Here is a 21842-nt window from a genome sequence, read left to right as displayed (position 1 = left end):
TCGGCCAACTTTGTCTACCTGATACACTGCAGGAAAGGATGTCCCGAGGCATGGTACATTGGGGAAACCATGCAGATGCTACGACAACGGATGAATGAACACCGCTCGACAATCACCAGGCAAGACTGTTCTCTTCCTGTGGGGGAGCACTTCAGCGGTCACGGGCATTCAGCCTCTGATCTTCGGGTAAGCGTTCTCCAAGGCGGCCTTCACAACACACGACAATGCAGAGTCGCTGAGCAGAGACTGATAGCCAAGTTCCGCACACATGAGGACGGCCTCAACCGGGATTTTGGGTTCATGTCACACTATCTGTAATCCCCACGACTTGCCTGGGCTTGCAAAATCTCACTAACTGTCCTGGCTGGAGACAATGCACATCTCTTTAACCTGTGCTTAACCGTCTCTCCACTCGCACTGTCTGTACCTTTAAGACTTGATTACCTGTAAAGACTTGCATTCCAACCATTATTTTGTAAATTGAGTTTGTGTCTTTATATGCCCTGTTTGTGAATTGAAATCCCACTTACCTGATGAAGGGCAGCGCTCTGAAAGCTAGTTGATTGTGCTACCAAATAAACCTGTGGGACTTTAACCTGGTGTTCTGAGACTTCTTACTGTTCTATGGCCAAGCCAGTTCTGAATCCATCTAGCTAGTTTACCCCTGATCCCGTGAGATTTAATCTTTTGTACCAGCCTGCCATGAGGGATCTTGTCGAATGCTTTACTAAAGTCCATGTAGACAACATCCACAACCCTTCCCTCGTCAATCACTTTTGTCACCTCTTCAAAACTCAATTAAATTAGTGAGATATGTCCTCCCTCATACAAAACCATGCTGTCTGTCGCTAACAAGACCATTCAGTTTCAAATGTGTATCGATCCTATTCCTAAGAATCTTCTCCAACAGTTTCCCTATCACTGACGTCAAGCTCACTGGCCTATAATTACCCGGGTTATCCTTGCTACCCTTCTTTAAATAATGGGACAACATTGGCTATCCTCCAATCCTCTGGGACCTCACCAGTGGCCAACGAAGAATCAAAGATTTCTGTTAGAGGCCCAGCAATTTCCTCTCTTGTCTCCCTCAGGAATCTGGGATAAATGCCATCCAGCCCTGGGGATTTGTCTACCTTAATGCTTTTTAATTCACCTAACACTTCCTCCCTCGTAATGATGACATGTTCTAAAGGGTTTACACATCCCTTCGAGACACCATCATTCAATGTGTTCCTCTCCTTTGTGAATACCGATGCAAAGTATTCATTAAGGATCGCTCCCACTTCCCGGTTCTACGCATAATTTCCCTCCTTTGTCCTGAAGTGGACCAACTCTTTCTCTAGCTATCCTCTTGTTCCTAATATCTGTATAAAATGCCTTGGGATTCTCCTTAATCCTGTCTGCCAAGGACATTTTGTGACCCCTTTTTGCCGTCCTAACTCCCTGTTTGAGTTCTTCTCTACTTTCCCTGTATTCTTCAAATGCTTCATCTGTCTTTAGTTGCCTGGACCTCATGTGTGCATCCTTTTTCTTTTTGACCAGACTCGCAATTTCCCTGGTCATCCACGGTTCCTGAATCCTGCCTTTCCTGTCCTTCACAGGCACATGCCTGTCCTGCACTCCAATCCACTGCTGCTTAAAAGACTCCCACATGCCAGATGTGGATTTACCCTCAAACAGCCTCTGCCAAACAACAGCCTTCAATTCCTGCCTAAAGAGAAAACGCTGGAAAATCTCAGCGGGTCTGGCAGCATCCGTAAGGAGAGAAAAGAGCTGATGTTTCGAGTCCAGACGACCGTTTGTCAAAGACTCAAAACGTCAGCCCTTTTCTCTCCTTACAGATGCTGCCAGACCTGCTGAGATTTTCCAGCATTTTCTCTGTTGGTTTCAGATTCCAGCATCCGCAGTAATTTGCTTTTATCTAAATCCTGCCTAATCTGGTTGTAGTTAGCCTTCCTCCATTTTAGCACCTTAACACTCATCCTTTTCCATGAGTATCCAAAAGCTTACGGAACTGTGGTCGCTGTTCGCCACATGTTCCCCCACTGCAACTTTGATGACCTGGCCGGGCTGATTCCCTAGTACCGGGTCCAGTATAGCCCCCTCTCTCGTCAGTCTATCCACATATTGTTCCAAAAAGCCTCCCCAGACACATTTAACAAATTCCTCACCATCCGGACCCCTAGCCCGAAGGGATTTCCAGTCAATATGAAGAAAATTAAAGTCTCTCACTACAACAACCCTATTATTTCTGTCCAGAATCTGCTTACATATCCGTTCCTCAACTTCCCATGGGCTGTTGGGAGGCCTGTAGTACACCCCCATCATAGTGACTGCCCCCTTCCTGTTTCTGAGTTCTACACACAGTGTCTCATTATGTGATTCTTCCAAGATGTCCTCCCTCTGTACAGCTGTAGCATGTTCCCTAACCAGTATTGCAACTTCCCCCACCTCTTTTACCTTCCCCTCTGTCTCACCTAAAACATTTATATCCCGGAATATTTAGCTGACAGTCCTGTCCCTCTTTTAACCAAGTCTCAGTTATCGCAACCACATCCAAGTTCCACGCAAGAATCAAGGCTCTGAGTTCATCTGTCTTACCTGTTATACTCCTTGCATTGGAGCAGATACACTCCAGACCCACTGAGTTTGATCTCCCCCAGCCTGCTCTTCCATGTTCATCCCCAGTCTCTACACTTGCTGACCTACTGTTCTGATTTCCAACCCCCCCACCCCCGCCCCACCCCAACCCCACCACATTTGTTTAAACCCACCCGAACCACACTAGCAAACCTCCCGGCCAGGATATTGGTGCCCCTCCAGTTCAGGAGTAACCTGTCCTTCTTGTACAGGTCCCACCTTCCCTGGAAGACATCCCAATGATCCAGAAAACTGAAACCCTCTCTTCTGCGTCAGTTCTTTAGCCACGTGTTCAGCTGCACTATCTCCCTGTTCCTAGCCTCACTCGCACTTGGTACGGGGAGTAATCCTGAGATTACTACTCTAGAGGTCCTGCTTTTCAATCTTCTCCCTAACTCCCTAAATTGCCGTTGCAGGACCTCGCTACTCTTTCTACCTATGTCATTCGTGCCAATGTGAACAATGACATCTGTCTGATTTCCCTTCCGTTTTAGGATTCTTTGCACCCGCTCAGAGACATCCAGGACCCTGGCACCAGGGAGGCAAACTACCATACTGGAGTCCCTTTCGCGGCCACAGAAGTGCCAATCTGTGCCCCTGACTATTGAATCACCTCCCACTATTGCTTTGCTACAGTTTGTACTCCCCTCATCTGTGCTGCAGGGCTACCCGTGGTGCCTTCGTTCTGGCCACCGCTGTTGCTATCCCCTGATGGAACTTCCCCCTTCATCAGTAACCAAAACAGCATCCTTGTTAGATCGGGGGAAAGCCATAGGGGACCCCTGCACTGACTACCTACCCAATCTGGCAGTCACCCATCGATCTTCCTGCACCTTGGGTACGTTCCAGTGTCGGTCAATTCAGCAGACTCCATTCAGCAGAACAGCCATTCAAACCCTCTAGCTTGTTCTGCTTGCCATTTTGACCAGAATTGGTTGGGGGAGGGGGGGAAGGGGGTGGCAGGGGGAGTATTTGCTCGAGTGGTTGGGGCGGGTTCAAACTAATGTGGCAGTGGGATGGGAACCTTTGCAAGGATTTAGAGCAGGGGGAATCAAGAGCAAGAGAAAAGACAATAAGGAGAATAAGGAAAGTGATAGGCAGATAAATCAAGGGCCAGAGTCAGATAAGGACCGAGTAAAACATAGTAGGAAAGGGAAAAGAAATGTTAAAAGTGCCCACCTTAAGGTTTTGTACCTGAATGCTCAGAGCGTTTGAAACAAAATGGATGAATTAGTTGCACAGATAGAGGTAAAGGGTGCGATATACTCGGCATTACGGAGACGTGGCTCCAAGGTGACCAAGGATGGGAACTAAACACTGAGGCTATTCAGTGTTTAGGAAGGACAGATGGAAAGAAAAAGTTGATGGAGTTGCATTGTTGAATAAAGATGATATTGATATGATATTAAGGAATGATATAAGCACAGATGATTTGGTTGAGGAACCATAAAGGGAGCAGGCCACCTTGGGCTGGGTGTTGTGCAATGAGAGAGGATTGGTTGTGAGAGAACCCTTGGGGACGAGTGACCATAATACGGTAGAATTCTTTGTCAAGGTGGATAATGATGTAGTTGATTCTGAGACCAGGGTCCTGAATCTCAATAAAGGTAACTGTGATGGTATGAAGCATGAATTGGCCATGATGGACTGGGAAACATTACTGAAAGGAAAGACAGTGGACAGGCGATGGCAGGCATTTAAAGAATGAATAGGTGAACTCCAGAAGTTGTTTATTCCTGTTTGGTGCAAGTGTGGGAAGGGAATTGTAGCCAAACCATGGTTTACAAGGGAAATTAGAGATAGTATCAGATTCAAGGAAGAAGCCTACAAATTGGCAAGAAAAAAGCAACAGGCCTGAAGATTGGGATCAGTTTAAAATTCAGCAAAGGAGGACCAAGGATTGATTATGAAGGGAAAAATAGAGTGTGAAAGTAAGCTAGCGGGGAAGATAAAACCTGACTGTAAAAGTTTCTATAGATATTTAAAGAGAAAAAGATTGACAAAAATGAATGTAGGCCCCTTACAGTCAGAAACGGGAGAATTCATAACGGGGAATAGAGAAATGGCCGAGGAATTAAATCTGTCCTTTGCTTCAGTCTTCACAAAGGAAGATATGAATAATGTCCCAGAAGTGCTGAGAGAAACATGTTTTAGTGAGGAGCTGAAGGAAATCAGCATTAGGAGAGAAATGGTTTTGGGGAAATTGATGGGATTGAAGGTGGATAAATCTCCAGGTCCTGATAATCTTCATCCCAGAGGACTGAAGGAAGTGGCCCTGGAAATAGTAGATCCATTGGTGGTTATTTTCCAAAATTCCTTGGACTCTGGAATAGTTCCTACAGATTGGAGGGTGGCTAATGTAAGCCCGCTATTCAGAAAGGGAGGTAGAGAGAAAACAGGCAACTATAGACCAGTGAGCCTAACGTCGGTACTGGGGAAGTTGCTGGAGTCCATTATCAAGGATTTTATAACTCGGCATTTGGAAGGCAGTGATATAATCAGACAAAGTCAGCACGGATTTACAAAAGGGAAATCATGCTTGACGAATCTATTGGAATTCTTTGAGGATGTAACTAGTGGAGTTGACTGAGGAGAACCAATGGATGTGGTTTATTTAGACTTTCAGAAAGCTTTCAACAAGATCTCACATAACAGGCTACTATGTAAAGTTAAAGCACATGGGATTACAGGGAATGTCTTGAGATGGATAGAAAGCTGGTTAGCAGATAGGAAGCAAAGAGTTGGCACAAATGGGTCTTTTTCTGATTGGCAGTCAGTGACTAGTGGGGTTCCGCAGGGATCTGTGCTGGGACCCCAACTGTTCACAGTATATATTAATGATTTGGAAGAGGGAACTGAATGTATTATCTCCAAATGTGCAGATGATACAAAGTTGGGTGGGAGGGTGAGCTGTGAGGAGGATGCAGAGATGCTTCAGCGTGATTTGGACAGGCTGAGTGTGTGGGTATCTGCATGGCAGATACAGCATAATGTGGATAAATGTGAGGTTATCCACTTTGGTAGCAATAATAGGAAGACAGATTATTGTTTGAATGGGTGTAAATTGAGAGAGGTGGATCTCAGCGAGACCTTGGAGTCCTCATGCGTCAGTCGCTGAAAGTAAGCGCGCAGGTACAGCAGGCAGTAAAGAAGGCAAATAGAAACATAGAGGATAGGAGCAGGAGGAGGCCATTTGGCCCTTCCAGCCTGCCCCGCCATTCATCACCATCATGGCTGATTGTCCAACTCAATAGCCTCATCCTGCTTTCTCCCCATAACCCTGAATCCTCAGACTGTGACCCCTGGTTCTGGACTCCCCCCACCATCGGGAACATCCTCCCTGCATCTACCCTGTCTAGTCCTGTTAGAATTTTATAAATCTCTATGAGATTCCCCCCTCATTCGTCTGAACTCCAGAGAAAACAATCCTAACCTAGTCAATCTCTCCTCATACATCAGTCCCACCATCCCCGGAATCAGCCTGGTTAGATCAGGTAGATCTTGCCAATTTGTATGCTTCTTACTTGAATCTGATACTACCTCTAATTTCCCTTATAAGCCATGGTTTGGCCGCAATTTCCTTATCATTCTGGTAACTATTCAATGTTTTGGCATCAACGACTTCCTGTGGTAATGAATTCCACAGGCTCACCACTCTCTGGGTGAAGAAATGTCTCCTCACCTCCGTCCTAAATGGTCTACCCTGTCACAGGGTATCAGTTGAGAGGCGGTAGATTTAAAACTGAGATGAGGAGGAACTACTCCTCGCAGGGGAAGGTGAATTTGTGGAACTCGCTGCCCCAGAGCGCGGTGGAGTCTGAATCATTGAATAATTTCAACAAGGAGATGGATATATTTCTGATAAACAAAAAAGGGATGGGAGGGATATGGGGAACAGGTGGGGAGGTGGATTTGGGACCAGGGACAGATCAGCCAGGGTCTGATTGCATGGCGGAGCAGGCTCGAAGGGCTGAATTTCCCATTTCTGCTCCTAATTCTCGTGTTTCTATGTAATCGCGTCCCCGCTCAGTCCCCTCTGCTCCAAGGAAAACAACCCCACTCGATCCAATCTCGCTTCATAACTAAACTCTCCAGCCCAGGCGACATCCCGGTAAATCTCCTCAGCACAATATAAAGTGGAAAATAAATGACAACCCGTGTGCAAAGTAGATGGGAGGGAAGACATGAGGAAAGGCTGAGAGGAAGGAGTGGTGCATTGTATCAACCTATTTAATTCTGTTACTGGCTTTGTATTGTGGTCCCTAAATTCCTCCCCATCTCCTTGCTTGCTATCCTCTCACATTTTATGCTCCCAACTTTTCTCTCGGTCCAAAGTGAGCGAGCTCACACTCTGTGGGTGGCACAGCGGGTTAGCGCTGCTGCCTCACAGCGCTAGGGACCCAGGTTCAATTCCTGCCTCGGGTCACTGTCTGTGTGGAGTTTGCACATTCTCCTTGTGTCTGCATGGGTTTCCTCCGGGTGCTCTGGTTTCCTCCCACAGTCCAAAGATGTGCGAATTAGATGGATTGGCCGTGCTAAATTGTCCCTTAGTGTCCAAAGCTGTGTAGGTAAGGTGGATTGGCCATGCTAAATTGCCCCTTAGTGTCCAAAGATGTGTAGGTAAGGTGGATTGGCCATGCTAAATTGCCCCTTAGTGTCCAAAGATGTGTAGGTAAGGTGGATTGGCCATGCTAAATTGCCCCTTAGTGTCCAAAGATGTGCAGGTTAGGTGGATTGGCCAAGCTAAATTGCCCCTTAGTGTTAGGGGGATGAGCAAGGGTAAATACATGGAGTTATAGGGTGTAGGGTCCAGGTGGGATAGTGGTTGGCGCAGACTTGATGGGCCGAAAGACATGCTGGTTCAGGTGCATTGGCCATGCTAAATTCTCCCTCAGTGTTACCTGAACAGGCGCCGGAGTGTGGCGACTGGGGGATTTTCATTGCAGTGTTAATGTAAGCCCACTTGTGACACTAATAAATAAAAAATAAATATGATAATAATAAACAATCCTCCACATTGAACTCCACCCCAGTTACTTCACGCAGGGCTGTGATTGAATGAGTTTATCCCCTCTCCTCTCCAGTCCTTGCCCACCACCAGCCCCATATCCAGCTGAATCTTGTTCCCCTCTTTCTGTGCAGTTCACAGATTATCTCATGTACTTCATCCGCAAGGAGAAAGCCGAAATTAACTCAGAGAACTTTGTGCACGTGGTCCAGTTTGGCACGATCCGGGGAGGGCACCTGGAGAGCTTGCTGAGGCACATGCTGGGCATCTACGCCCCACAGTTCATGGAGAACCGCAAGTGGCCCGAGAGCCTGAAGAACAACTTTTCCGGACACCTGCACAAGTTCCTGGCCAGCCTCACAGGTAAGCTGCTTTCCCGGATACAGAGCGCTGGCCAGCCTGGTTTCCCTCACGGTGTCAGTCTGCAATTAGCAGGTAACTCTCTCACTCCAGCTGACTCCAGAGGTCATGGGTTTGAGCCCCTGCTCCAGAGAGCTGAGTCAAGTTGATTCTCCCATCATCAGTACTGAGGGAGTGCCGCACTGTCAGAGGGTCAGTGCTGAGGGAGTGCCACACTGTCAGAGGGTCAGTGCTGAGGGAGTGCAGCACTGTCAGAGGGTCAGTGCTGAGGGAGTGCCGCACTGTCAGAGGGTCAGTGCTGAGGGAGTGCTGCACTGTCAGAGGGTCAGTGCTGAGGGAGTGTCGCACTGTCAGAGGGTCAGTACTGAGGGAGTGCCGCACTGTCAGAGGGTCAGTGCTGAGGGAGTGCCGCACTGTCAGAGGGTCAGTGCTGAGGGAGTGCCGCACTGTCAGAGGGTCGGTGCTGAGGGAGTGCCGCACTGTCAGAGGGTCAGTGCTGAGGGAGTGCCGCACTGTCAGAGGGTCAGTGCTGAGGGAGTGCCGCACTGTCAGAGGGTCAGTACTGAGGGAGTGCCGCACTGTCAGAGGGTCAGTACTGAGGGAGTGCTGCAGTGTCGGAAGGTTAGTTGGGCTGGGAGGGTGGGCACTGAGTGCTGTTGGGCCACCTAGACCCCTGGCTGGGTGTGACCAGTGAACAGTGTGGATTGGATTGGAGCTGGGACCCTCTGTCACACATTGGTCTGCTGTCACACTGCCCACTTTACCATTCGGGGCGCTCTGTTAAAGATTGACCCAGCTTTGCTCTTCCCCTGGCGTTTTTCCGCAGATGCTCGCTACAAGCTGGACGGCCACACTGTCCTCTACATCCCAGTTGAAAGCTTGAATCTGACACCTGAGCGGGCAGCAATGGACAAGGAGCTCGTACAGAGACTGGAAAGTGAGTAGAGTTTACAGCACCGTAACCATTAGACGCTCGCCAATACCCTCCCCCTCCCCAAAATGCATCACCTCACACTGCGCACTGTCGTGAAAAGGTCCTTAATGCCACCATCAGTCAAAGTAAAGTTTTATCAGTGTCACGAGCCGGCTTACATTAACACTGCAATGAAGTTACTGTGAAAATCCCCTAGTCGCCACACTCCGGCGCCTGTTCGGGTAACACTGAGGGAGAATTTAGCCTCTAACCAGCACAGGTTCAATCCCCCCGAATGTGTGGAGTCTGCATGTTCTCCCCGTGTCTGCGTGGGTTTCCTCCCGGTGCTCCAGTTTCCTCCCACAGTCTGAAAGACGTGCTGGTTAGGGTGCATTGGCCGTGCTAAATTCTCCCTCAGTGTTAACCAAACAGGCGCCGGAGTGTGGTGACTCGGGGGATTTTCACAGTAACTTCATTGTGGTGTTAATGTAAGCCTTACTTGTGATGAATAAATAAAGTTTAGTTACACAGAGCAAGTGTTAATCCAGGAGTGCTTGTTCCAGGCAAGCAGAACCACCCCGTCATCCCCACTCCCTCTGGAATACTGAATCGACAGGTTATTCCAATTCAAGGAAACATTTGAAAATTATTATTTTAAATTGGTATTGGAAAAGAGCCTGAGTTCAAGAGTAAGTGATTTGCAGGGGGAATCACAACGTGAGGAATTAATTTCAAAAATCACCCACTCACCATGGGAGGCTCCAGATTACACATCAGATTGGATGATGCACAGCAACAAGCTACTTAGCCTCACTGCTCTGTATCTGCTCCACTCAGCTGATCAGCAAACCCCAATCCATTTCCCCCCTCCCCCCCTCACTATCCTGCTTCCCCAAGCTTAACCTGGAAATGCATCGAAGGTGGCACGGAGGCACAGTGGGTTAGCACTGCTGCCTCACAGCGCCAGGGACCCGGGTTCGATTCCCGGCCTCGGGTCACTGTCTGTGCGGAGTCTGGACGTTCTCCCCGTGTCTGCGTGGGTTTCCTCCGGGTGCTCTAGTTTCCTCCTACACTCCGAACGATGTGCGGGTTAGGTGGATTGGCCATGCTAAAGTGTCCCTTAGTGTCCAAAGATGTGCAGGTTAGGTGGATTGGCCGTGCTAAATTGCCCCTTAGTGTCCAAAGATGTGCGGGTTAGGGGGATTGGCCGTGCTAAACTGCCCCTTAGTGTCAGAGAAATTCTGGGGATATATAGGGCCTGGGTGGGGTTGTTGTCAGTCCAGGCTCAATGGACTGAATCACTTCATTGTGCACTGTAGTGATTCTATGATTCTATTCACCTCAACCACATATAATCCAGGCAGCTACTCTGGTGGAGTACAGTGGGAGTGCTGCACTGTCAGAGCTATCGATCTTTCAGTGAGACGTTACCCTCCTTGTATCTGTTCAGGTGAATGCAGATGGTTTTGAGTCATGATTCATTAATACAGTCCTACACAGCTTCTATCATCCAACTCAAAACATCCTTAAAAAAACCCTGTTATTTGGACATTCCTCTCATTGCTGGTTGTAACACCCGCAGTTTGTCTTCAAATTATTGAAACATAATTCAATGGTTCCTGTGTAACAGCATTGAGGGGCTGAATGGCCTCCTCCAGTTCCTCTGTAACAGGCTTGAGAGGGGCTGAATGGCCTCCTCCTATTCCTCTGTAACAAGCTTGAGAGGGGCTGAATAGCCTCCTTCTGTTCCTGTGTAACAGCATTGAGGGGTTGAATGGCCTATTCCTGTTCCTGTGTAACAGGCTCGAGAGAGAGAGAGGGGCTGAATGGCCTCCTCCTGTTCCTGTGTAACAGGCTCGAGAGAGAGAGGGGCTGAATGGCCTCCTCCTGTTCCTGTGTAACAGGCTCGAGAGGGGCTGAATGGCCTGTCCTGTTCTGAAGATACATGGGAGCAGATTAGTTAAGGAGGGGCAATGTGAGTTGGAAGTGAATGTGCTGAGCAGGGTCTCGGTGTTAATCTGTGCGTTTCATTGCAGCTGCAGTTGTTCACTGGACTCGTCAGATTAAGGATGTGCTGAGTGCCCAGGAGGCTGTGGAGACGGGCGAGATTGCGGGGCCACTCGATGAGGTGGAATTCTGGCGTAACCGCTGTGATGATCTGTCGGGGATCGGTTTCCAGCTGGATAAAGCTGGTGTCAAACACATCCAGTCTATCCTTGAGCTTTCCAAATCCTCTTACATTGCTCCCTTCCTCAAACTAGCCAAGCTCATCCAGGTATGTCCCAGCTCGGCCTTGTATAAGGACAGTCTGATTGCTCACCGATCCTTCAGTGCATAATCATTCTGTCGCGCTCGGTGCTCTGATTGCCAATCTGTGTGCGACGCTGAACTCTGCCAGGGCAGTGTTAGCATTGTGCCTGCTGATACCTCTCTACCCCTTCCACCTGCTGTCCCCCAGAGACCTCCCTGCCCAGGGTACCCCCCTGCCCAGGGTACCCCCCTGCCCAGGGTCCCCCCCTGCCCAGGGTCCCCCCCTGCCCAGGGTCCCCCCCTGCCCAGGGTACCCCCCTGCCCAGGGTACCCCCCTGCCCAGGGTACCCCTCTGCCCAGGGTACCCCCCTGCCCAGGGTACCCCTCTGCCCAGGGTACCCCTCTGCCCAGGGTACCTCCCTGCCCTGGGGACCTCGGTGCCCAGGGGACCTCGGTGCCCAGGGTACCACCCTGCCCTGGGTACCTCCGTGCCCAGGGGACCTCGGTTCCCAGGGGACCTCGGTTCCCAGGGGACCTCGGTGCCCAGGGGACCTCGGTGCCCAGGGGACCTCCCTGCCCAGGGTACCTCCCTGCCCAGGGTACTTCCCTGCCCAGGGTACCTCCCTGCCCAGGGTACTTCCCTGCCCAGGGCACCTCCCTGCCCAGGGTACTTCCCTGCCCAGGGTACCTCTCTGCCCCCAAGGTCTCAAGCTAATAATGCAGAGTGGTGTTCTTGTGATGAGGAGGATGAGATTCCGATCCATTTTCTCCCCCCGTTCTGACCCTGGGATACTGCGACTGAATACTGTGTTCCTACTGATGTTCCAGCTCAACAATGGCGGCACGGTGGGTTTAGCACTGCTACCTCACAGCTCCAGGAACCGGGTTCGATTCCCGGCCTCGGGTCACTGTCTGTGCGGAGTCTGCACGTTCTCCCCGTGTCGGCGTGGGTTTCCTCCGGGTGCTCCGGTTTCCTCCTGCAGTCCAAAGACGTGCTGGTTAGGGGGATTAGTGGGGTAAATGAGTGAGGTTACAGGGGAGGTGGCTAAGATGCTCTGTCGGAGAGTCTATTCTCCTACATCCACCATCACATCCAACTTTTGACCACTCTCCCAGGTTTCCTGTCCCGCCCGTGACGATGCCCACCTCTAGCGGAATTGGAAAATCCCACTCATCAGAATTACAAAACACCATCTTCTGGGTACATTAACCGCTGATCCCACGCTTCTTGCCAACCAATTACTCAAACTGGACCTGACAGTGCCCAATCGCAAGGTGGCACGATGGTCAGCGCTGCTGCCTCATGGCGCCAGGGACCCGGGTTTGGTTCCCGGCTTGGGTCACTGTCTGTGTGGAGTCTGCACGTTCTCCCCGTGTCTGCGTGGGTTTCCTCCGAGTGCTTCGGTTTCCTCCCACAGTCCGAAAGACGTGCTGGTTAGGTGCTAATTTCTCCCTCAGTGTAACCCGAACAGGCGCCGGAGTGTGGGACTGGGGGATTTTCACAGTAACTTCATTGCAGTGTTAATGTAAGCCTTACTTGTGACACTAATAAATAAACTTTAAACAAAGGGAGTGTCGTGTCTGGCCCTCCGCTAAGCCTCCAGCTCCCAGTCTAGTCCACCTGCAGTGCCTAATTCCCCCTCTGAATTATCACTCCTTCCCTTCCCTGGATTGCCCCAACCCTGCTGGAAATCTCATCCTTTGTCACCTGCTGCCCGCAAGCTTAACTCTACAGAAACCCCCAAATCCTCCCAACCCCTGCCCCCCATTGCTGTTCAGATCCGACATATCCCATCCCCCGTCCCATCTGTCCTCATCCAACTCAACAGGGGAATATTCTAAAAGGGATTGATAGAGTAAATGTAGAACATAGAACATAGAAAAACTACAGCACAAACAGGCCCTTCGGCCCACAAGTTGCGCCGGTCATGTCCCTACCTACCTAGGCTTATATATAGGCTTACCTAGAACCCTCAATCCTATTAAGTTCCATGTACTCATCCAGAAGTCTCTTAAAAGACCCTATCGAGTTTGCCTCCACCACCACTGACGGCAGCCGATTCCACTCACCCACCACCCTCTGAGTGAAAAACTTACCCCTGACATTTCCTCTGTACCTACCCCCCAGCACCTTAAACCTGTGTCCTCTCGTAGCAGACATTTCAGCCCTGGGAAAAAGCCCCCGAGAATCCACCCGATCTATGCCTCTCAACATCTTGTATACCTCGATCAGGTCACCTCTCATCCTTTGTCTCTCCAGGGAGAAAAGACCGAGCTCCCTCAACCTATCCTCATAAGGCATGCCAACCAATCCAGGCAACATCCTTGTAAATCTTCTCTCTTGTAAATCTTCTCTTCTCTGTAGACCAAATGTTTCCCCTTATGGGTCACAGGTATAGGTTGAGAGGCGGTAGATTTAAAACTGAGATGAGGAGGAACTACTTCTCACAGAGGGGGGTGGATTTGTGGAACTCGCTGCCCCATCGCGCGGTGGAGTCTGAATCATTGAATGGGTTCAAGAAGGAGATGGATATATTTCTGATAGGAAACGGGTTAAAGGGATCTGGGGAACAGGTGGGGAGGTGGATCTGAGACCAGGGAGAGATCAGCCAGGTTCTGATTGAATGGCGGAGCAGGCCCAAAGGGCAGAATTTGCCGACTTCTGCTCCTAATTCTGATGTTTCAACTGATTCTCTGCACTGCCACTTAGCATCACCCCCCCTGCCCCGCAACCCCACCAAAAATTAAACTGAAATTCTCACCTCTTGCTGCAACAACAACCTTTTGTGGCCTCGCTACAGCCCTCCGCGCAGCTTCCGCACAGCCCTGTTCCCAGCTTTTCCTGTTCCGGCTTCAGAGCGATTTACAGGTGGGAGCAGACGAGTGACGAAGGAAACAATGACGAGGAGGAAAGATCAGTGCCCGCTTGTCCAGGGGAAGCACTTCTTCATGCAAAGGGGGGTGGGGGGGGGGGGCGGGGGGGGGGGGGCGGGGGGCGCGTCTGGGAAATCTACAAAGCTCTCCTGGAGAAAGCTGAAGTTTGCGAGATCCCTGGTAAATGTATTGGGAAGTTTGTCAGCGTGTCTGACAAGTTGAGCAAGTATACCCGCTGTTTCTTTTTTAATTCCCCGGCTGGGCAAAGCGCCGTGACAATCACATCATCACAATACTCGTTTCATTAGATAGTATCAGATTGATGAGACAGTAATGGAGTCCTGATGCAAATCTTCAAATACGCAATTATAAAAATAACAAGACCATTTAAAGCTTAAACTCGCTGTGCGGCACATTAAGATATAACTTTTACTGAAAGGGTGGCTGAAAACTGTCAGTCGTCCCGCCCCCACATTGCTCAATCCTCTTGTCAAGGCCCCCTCCCCGTCCCTTCCATCATTGCCCACCTCCGTAAAACCCTCTCACCTTCCTCGCCTACTCCTTCTTGCTACTCCTACTCTGGGTTCAATCTCCCCTCCGTGTGCCATCTTGGGCAGGATCGTGTCAGTTCCCTTTGAGTCCGGGCGTTTCCTCCCGTCATTCCCTTTGTGTTTGTCGAATCTCTTTACACTTTGCGTTCAGGACGGACGTTCCCAGGCCCAGTCGAACCTCAGCTTCCTCACCATCCTCACCAGCCCCTGTGCGGAACTGACAAAGATGAAAGTGAAGGATATACCAGCCAAGCTGCCTCACATCCTCAGCCTCATCCGCATCATCTGGGTCAACTCCAGGTTCTATAACACCAGGGACCGCATCACCGCGCTTTTCCGCAAGGTGAGTGAAATCAGAGCAGAGAGAGGGCGGGGCGGGGGGGGAGGGGGGGGGGGAGGCGGGCGGGGGGCTCACTCTCGCCTCTCGAGTCAGAAGGCTCATAGGCTGAAGCCCAAACTCCGAGGTTTGAGCAGAAAATCGGGGAAATCTCCAAACCGAGATTGACGGATTTAGATGGGGATTAAGGCCTGTGGAAGTCAGGTAAGTAAATGGAGTTGAGATACCGATCAGCCTTGCTCTAAATGGATGGCAGAGCAGGCTCGAGGAGTCAAATGGCCTCCTCTTCCCTGTCTTCCAAATAAACTTCCTGCTGCATTCATAAGAACTAGGAGCAGGAGTGGGCCATCTGGCCCCTCGAGCCAGCTCCGCCATTCAATAAGATCATGGCTGATCTTTTTATGGACTCAGCTCCACTTACCCGCCCGCTCACCATAACCCTTAATTCCTTTACTGTTCAAAAATTCCCCCAAGACTAATTTATTCCCATCATTGAACTCATTCCCAAAGATCTTTGCGTCCCTTATTCTAACCTTCTTCCTGAAATCCCAAAGCTTGTAGAACAGCGGCTCACCTCACCGATCACCCCTGTCTATTTTAACCTCGGCTGCTGGCCCATGCTACTGAGGTGAGCCTGGGGCACTCAGCTGAAAGGAGATACAGAGCTGGGGTTTGAATGGGCCACTTGAACACCCACCTGCGTGTGGACTGCAAGGGCTCAGTGCTGTAAAGATAGGTCGATGCCTCTAACCCTCCCCCTGGGGCCCCGATTGGGGTGGGTGGGGGTGGAGGAGGGGGGGGGGTGGGGGGGGGCGGTCTGGGTGTGTGGGGGGTGGTTAGCTCGTAAACGGTGCAAAATACAGCGGATCCTGGAATCTGAAAAAAAATCAAAAAATGCTGGAAAATCTCAGCAGGTCTGACAGCCTCTGTGGAGAGAGAATAGAGGCAACGTTTCGAGTCTGGATGACCCTTCGTCAGAGGCAAAGACCAGGAAAATGGGGCAGGATTTATACTGTGAGGGTGGGCGGCGGCTGTAATCGACAGTAACGGCATGGACAGAAAGACAAGGGGAATGTAAATGGTGACGATAAAGACGAGGAATGGTGCTGAGAGCATCCATGAAGAGATCGGAATGTGTTGATGGCAGAACGAAGGTGCAGAGTGTAGGGATGCGGCAGGTGGCCCCAGTGGGGTGGGAGCAGGAGGGCTGAAACAAGATGAAGTGGAGCAATAATATAAATTAATAAAAATGGACGATGAAAAGAAGAAATGAAATAAAATAAATGGAGACGTTTTGCGTGGGTTTTCTCCGGGTGCTCCCGTTTCCTCCCAGAGTCCAAAGATGTGTAGGTTAGGGTTGGCCATGCTAAATTGTCCCTTAGTGTCCAAAGATGTGTGGGTTAGATGGATTGGCCATGCTAGATTGCCCCTTAGTGTCAGGGGGACGAGCTAGGGTAAATGTGCGGGGTTATAGAGATAGGGACTGGGTGGGATTGTGGTCAGTGCAGACTCGATGGGTCGAATGGTCTCCGAATGGCCTCCTTCAGGGATTGTATGACGGAGTTAAGATGAGGGAGAGAGTTCATGCTCTGAAGTTGTCGAGCTCAGTGTTCAGTCCGGAAGGCTGTAAAGTGTCTAATCGGAAGATGATGTGCTCCACAGTTCTGGCAGCATTCGCGCAGAGAGAGGGAGAGAGTTAACAGAGCAGGGTTTCTGTGGATTACCTGTCGCCAGAAGTGGAAGTGATTGGAGGTCTAAGAGGCTTGGAGCAAGTCCAGTGTCAGGGATGGCTGGGGGAAGGGTGGCAGTGGAGAGTGAAAAGGAAGGTGTGATCGGGTGTAAGGCAGGAGTGATTACATAACATTAGGAATGATGGTACAAGCCAGGAGTTAACTGGACAAAGGACAAAACATAGCCCAGAGGAACAGAAATTCACCAGATGAGAATTAATGCCAGTGTTACAGACAGGAGGGGCTTTAATTTAAACAGCCCTGATTTCTCCCCTTAGAAACATAGAGGATAGGAGCAGGAGGAGGCCATTCAGCCCTTCGAGCCTGTCCCGCCATTCATCGCCATCATGGCTGATCGTCCAACTCAATAGCCTCATCCTGCCGACCATGCATCCGCAAGCAGAAAATTGTTTAGATTTCCTCGTTTATTAGCAGTGATGTACTTCTCAGCCCCTCAATTTTTATCAGTTATTCCACAACAGACTCCGGATGGGGGAAATCAGAAGGTTAGCCTATTCACACACACACAAACACAAGAGGAGGGTTGCAACACAGCCCCCTTCTTCACTCATGCAGTGAATGTAGTGTGGTTAGCTCTGCTGCCTCACAGCAAGAAGTTTAACAACACCAGGTTAAAGTCCAGCAGGTTTATTTGGTCGCAAAAGCCACACGCGTTAAACACAGCTGAGCCTCACAGCGCCAGGGACCTGGGTTCAATTCCGGCCTCGGGTCATTGTCTGTGTGGAGTTCACACATTCCCCCCGTGTCTGCATGGGTTTCCTCTCACAGTCCTGAGATGTGCAGGTTAGGTGGATTGGCCATGCTAAATTGCTCCTTAGTGTCCAAAGATGTGCAGGTTAGGTGGATTGGCCATGCTAAATTGCTCCTTAGTGTCCAAAGATGTGCGGTTACGGTGGATTGGCCATGCTAAATTGCCCCTTAGTGTCCAAAGATGTGTGGGTTAGGTGGATTGGCCATGCTAAATTGCCCCTGAGTGTCCAAAGATGTGCGGTTACGGTGGATTGGCCATGCTAAATTGCCCCTTAGTGTCCAAAGATGTGTAGGTTAGATGGATTGGCCATGCTAAATTGCCCCTTAGTGTCCAGAGATGTGTAGGTTAGGTGGATTGGCCATGCTAAATTGTCCCTTAGTGTCGAAAGATGTGCAGGTTAGGGGGATTGGCCGTGCTAAATGTGTGGGGTTACGGGGACAGGGTGGGGATAGGCCTGGGTAAGATATTCTGTCAGAATCAGTGTGAATCTGATGGGTGAATGGCCTCCTTCTGCAATATAAGGATTCTATGATCTTGTGAAACATCCTCCTTCATCGCGAAGGGTTAAGGTTTGTGTTTTGTCCAGTTACCTTTTGAGGATGAGAGCGACCTTTCACAAATTTTGGAAACGTCCCCGGTTTAATTCGCTTCCCGTGAGAGATGACGAGGGACCACGGTGGAGTCAGTCTCATGTCACGGTCGACTGTAAAGTACGGGAGCTGTGTACTACCTGGGTGGCGGCACGGTGGCACAGCGGGTTAGCGCTGCTGCCTCACAGCGCCAGGGACCCAGGTTCAATCCCAGCGGCACGGTGGCACAGTGGGTTAGCACTGCTGCCTCACAGTGCCAGGGACCCGGGTTCAATTCCTGGCTTGGGTCACCGTCTGTGCGGAGTCGGCACGTTCTCCCCGTGTCAGTGTGGGTTTCCTCCGGGTGCTCCGGTTTCCTCCCACAGTCTGAAAGACGTGCTGGTTAGGGTGCATTGGGCCGTGCTAAATTCTCCCTCAGTGTTACCCGAACAGGTGCCACTAGGGGGGTTTCACAGTAACTTCATTGCAGCGTTAGTGTAGGCCTACTTGTGACACTAATAAAGTTAGAAACACCTGGCTGTTCGCTGTTCCATATCTGGTTTGTACACTCCGGAGATTTAACGTTATTCTTGCCGCGCACCTTCCTAAAGCTGGGCTTTCTCCCAGTCTTACTGCTCGGACATGAGAGGACAAACCAGGAATAGTTTTCCCTGCAATTTCTTCTCCCTGCACGAGTGGAGTTTCAAAGCCTCCCTGTGAGTTTCTGCCTAACATCACCCAAATAGTGGAGAGGGCAATGTTCAGACACATCGAGCCTTTGTTTGCTGATTAGGGAGCTAAATTTCAGGCCCTGTTAGAAAGACAGAGTTAATTAGCGACAAAAGTGGAAGTACCAGATTGTGTCAATACATTATGTAAATAAAGTGTGTGAAGGAATTATGCATGATATGGAAACAGGTTGTGTACATTTTAAATGGTAATTTAGTTTGATAAATTATGCAGTGAGTGTGATTATCCTGGCTATGCACGCTTTAGTTTAAATGAGATTAGTTTTGCATTATTTTGTGCTAATTAGCACCTCTTATAATGGTTGAAAGTACTCCATTGTGGTAATCTTGCCCCCCCTCCACCAACCTTGTTATTCTCATCATAAAATCTTGGTTACGGCTCATTTGGAGTATTGCGTGCAGTTCTGGTCGCCGCACTACCAGAAGGACGTGGAAGCTTTGGAGAGAAGGATGTTGCCTGGTCTCGAGGGTGTTGGCTATGAAGAGAGGTTGAATAAACTAGGATTGTTTTCACTGGAAAGACGGAGGCTGAGGGGAGACCCGATTGAGGTCCACAAAATTGTGAGAGGCACAGACAGGGTGGATAGTCAGAAGCTTTTTCCCCAGGGTGGAAGTGTGAAGGGGGCACAGGTTCAAGGTGAGAGGGGGAAAGTTTAAGGGGGATGTGCGGGGGAAGGTTTTTCACGCAGAGAGTGGTGGGTGCCTGGAACGCGCTGCCAGAGGAGGTGGTGGAAGCGGACACATGAGCAACATTTAAGAGAGATCTGGATGGGTCCATGAATAGGGAGGGAATAGAGGGATACGGACTGAGTCAGGGCAGAAGGTTTTTATTCGGGGCATCATGATCGGCACGGGCCTGGAGGGCTGAAGGGCCTGTTCTTTGTTCTTGTTCATTCTGACCACAAACTAGGAGACAAACTTGCGGTCCCGTCTCTTTTCAGCTGAGTAACGAGATAATCCGTTTGTGCTCCGGGGAGATCTCGCTGGATCGGATATTCGACGGTCACATCAAGTTGAGTAAGATCACGCTCCACGACTGCATCGAGTGTTGCCAAGCCTGGAAGAGCCATTTTGCTCGCGCAGCCTCCATTCACACAAGGTGAGTAAGACTTGGTCACATCCTCTGCTCACCTGCTGTCCCAGAGCTTCAACCATCAGCTGATCTCAGATCTGGAGGGGGACAGAATGGTTGAGGGAGAGGAATCCATTAAGCCCAAGGGGCTTGGGAAAGGGGAAAATTAGGCACTGATTCTTCTCCAGATTAGTGTGTGTGTGTATTCGTGTGTGTGCATTTGTGTGTGTGCATTTGTGTGTGTGCGTTCATGTGTGTGCGTTCGTGTGTGTGCGTTCGTGTGTGTGCGTTCGTGTGTGTGCGTTCGTGTGTGTGCGTTCGTGTGTGTGCGTTCGTGTGTGCGTTCGTGTGTGTGTTCGTGTGTGTGTTCGTGTGTGTGTTCGTGTGCGTGTGTTTGTGTTTGTGTGTGTTCGTGCGTGTGTCCATGTGAGTATGCGTGTGTGTGTGTTTGTGTGTGGGTGTGTGTCCGTGTGTTTGTGTATGTGTGCGCGTTCGTGTGTGTGTGTGTCCATGCGTGAGTGTATGTATGCACGCGTTCGTATGTGTGTGTGTTTGTGCGTGTGTGTTTGTGTGTGGGTGTGTGTCCGTGCATGTGTGTATGTGTGCGCGCGCTCGTATGTGTGTGTTCGTGCATGTGTGTGTGACCGTGTGTGTGTGTGTTCGTGCATGTGTGTGTGTCCGTGTGTGTGTTCGTGCATGTGTGTGTCTGTGCCAGTGTGTATGTGTGTGTGTGTTCGTGTGTATGTGTGTTCACGTATGTATGTGTGTGTGTCCATGCATGTGTGTCCGTGCGTGTGTCCATGCGTGTGTGTGTTCGTGTATGGGTGTGTGTCCGTGCGTGTGTGTATGTGTGCGCGCGTTCGTATGTGTGTGTGTCCATGCGTGCATGTGTGTCCGTGCGTGTGTGTATGTGTCTGTGTGTCTGTGCGTGTGTGTTCGTGTATGTGTGTGTGTTCATGTATGTGTGTGTGTTCGTGTATGGGTGTGTGTTCGTGCATGTGTGTGTTCGTGCGTGTGTGTGTGTGTTCGTGCGTGTGTGTGTGTGTTCGTGCGTGCGTGTGTGTGTGTTCGTGTATGGGTGTGTGTTCGTGTGTGTGTGTGTTCGTGTGTGTGTGTGTGTGTGTGTTCGTGTGTGTGTTCGTGTGTGTGTGTGTTCGTGTGTGTGTGTTCGTGTGTGTGTGTTCGTGTGTGTGTGTGTGTGTTCGTGTGTGTGTCCGTGTGCGTGTGTCTGTGCATGTGTGTATGTGCATGTGTGTGTTCGTGTGTGTGTGTTCATGTGTGTGTGTGTTTTCATGTTTTCGGGGGGGTGTGTGTTGTGTGCGTGTGTGCATGCATGCACGCATGTGTGTGTACGTGTGTGTGCACGCGTGCACATGTATGTGAGTGTGTGTGTATATTGGATGGAAGCACAGGGAAGCTGCCACCCTTACCCAGCCTGCCCTGTGAGTGGCTCTGACCTTGTGTACAGGGTGTACCGATCAAACTGTCCACTGCTTGCAGGCCCCGGCGGCAGCGCCATTTCCCCCGGCTCAGTAATTCTCAGCATCATTCACTTCGGGAAAACAACATCCCGGGAACAGAGCGAGTTCGATCTGACACACATGGTGCTGCTGGAACCGACCTGTCAGATTCCGGGGCACGGGACTGGATCCTAAATGTGCACTTCCCTCCTGCTTACAGGTTTTCAAACATCCCCTGGATCTTGGACAACACCAGCGTCTTTGCCCAAGTGGATGCCTTCATACAGCGCTGTCGGGACCTGCTTGAGGTAAGGCTGTGGAGAAAGTTTAATACTCACCCACAGACAGGCTACAGTAAAATACACCAAAGACAAGCACTGCAACTCTGAAACATAGTCAGAAAGATTGGAAACTGACAACAGGTCAGATAGCAGCGATGGAGCGAGAGAGAGAGAGAGACTTAATGTTTCCGGTTGAGGACCTTCTCATCAGCACTGGAACAACTATGTGTGAGAGTGCGTGTGTGTGAGAGTGCGTGTGTGTGAGAGTGCGTGTGT

At 50.2% G+C, this 21842-nt stretch overlaps 1 protein-coding gene across 1 annotated transcript in view; it reads left to right on the top strand.

The window, feature by feature from the left end:
• LOC144487650 (dynein axonemal heavy chain 2-like) overlaps positions 1-21593 on the top strand; it is a gene marked incomplete at its 3' end in the record, with an annotated part of 37907 nt that extends 16314 nt beyond the window's left edge. The window contains exons 5-10 of the mRNA XM_078205729.1: positions 7783-8011; positions 8835-8945; positions 10958-11196; positions 14748-14939; positions 19695-19852; positions 21506-21593. Coding sequence (XP_078061855.1) covers positions 7783-8011; positions 8835-8945; positions 10958-11196; positions 14748-14939; positions 19695-19852; positions 21506-21593 — 1017 coding nt within the window. The remainder of the gene's footprint in view (positions 1-7782; positions 8012-8834; positions 8946-10957; positions 11197-14747; positions 14940-19694; positions 19853-21505) is intronic.
• Between the last annotated feature and the right edge of the window lie 249 nt (positions 21594-21842).

This window comes from Mustelus asterias, unplaced genomic scaffold, assembly GCF_964213995.1.
Source record: "Mustelus asterias unplaced genomic scaffold, sMusAst1.hap1.1 HAP1_SCAFFOLD_950, whole genome shotgun sequence".
Lineage (NCBI taxonomy): Eukaryota > Metazoa > Chordata > Chondrichthyes > Carcharhiniformes > Triakidae > Mustelus > Mustelus asterias.
This window is presented reverse-complemented; position numbering and strand designations above follow the sequence as displayed.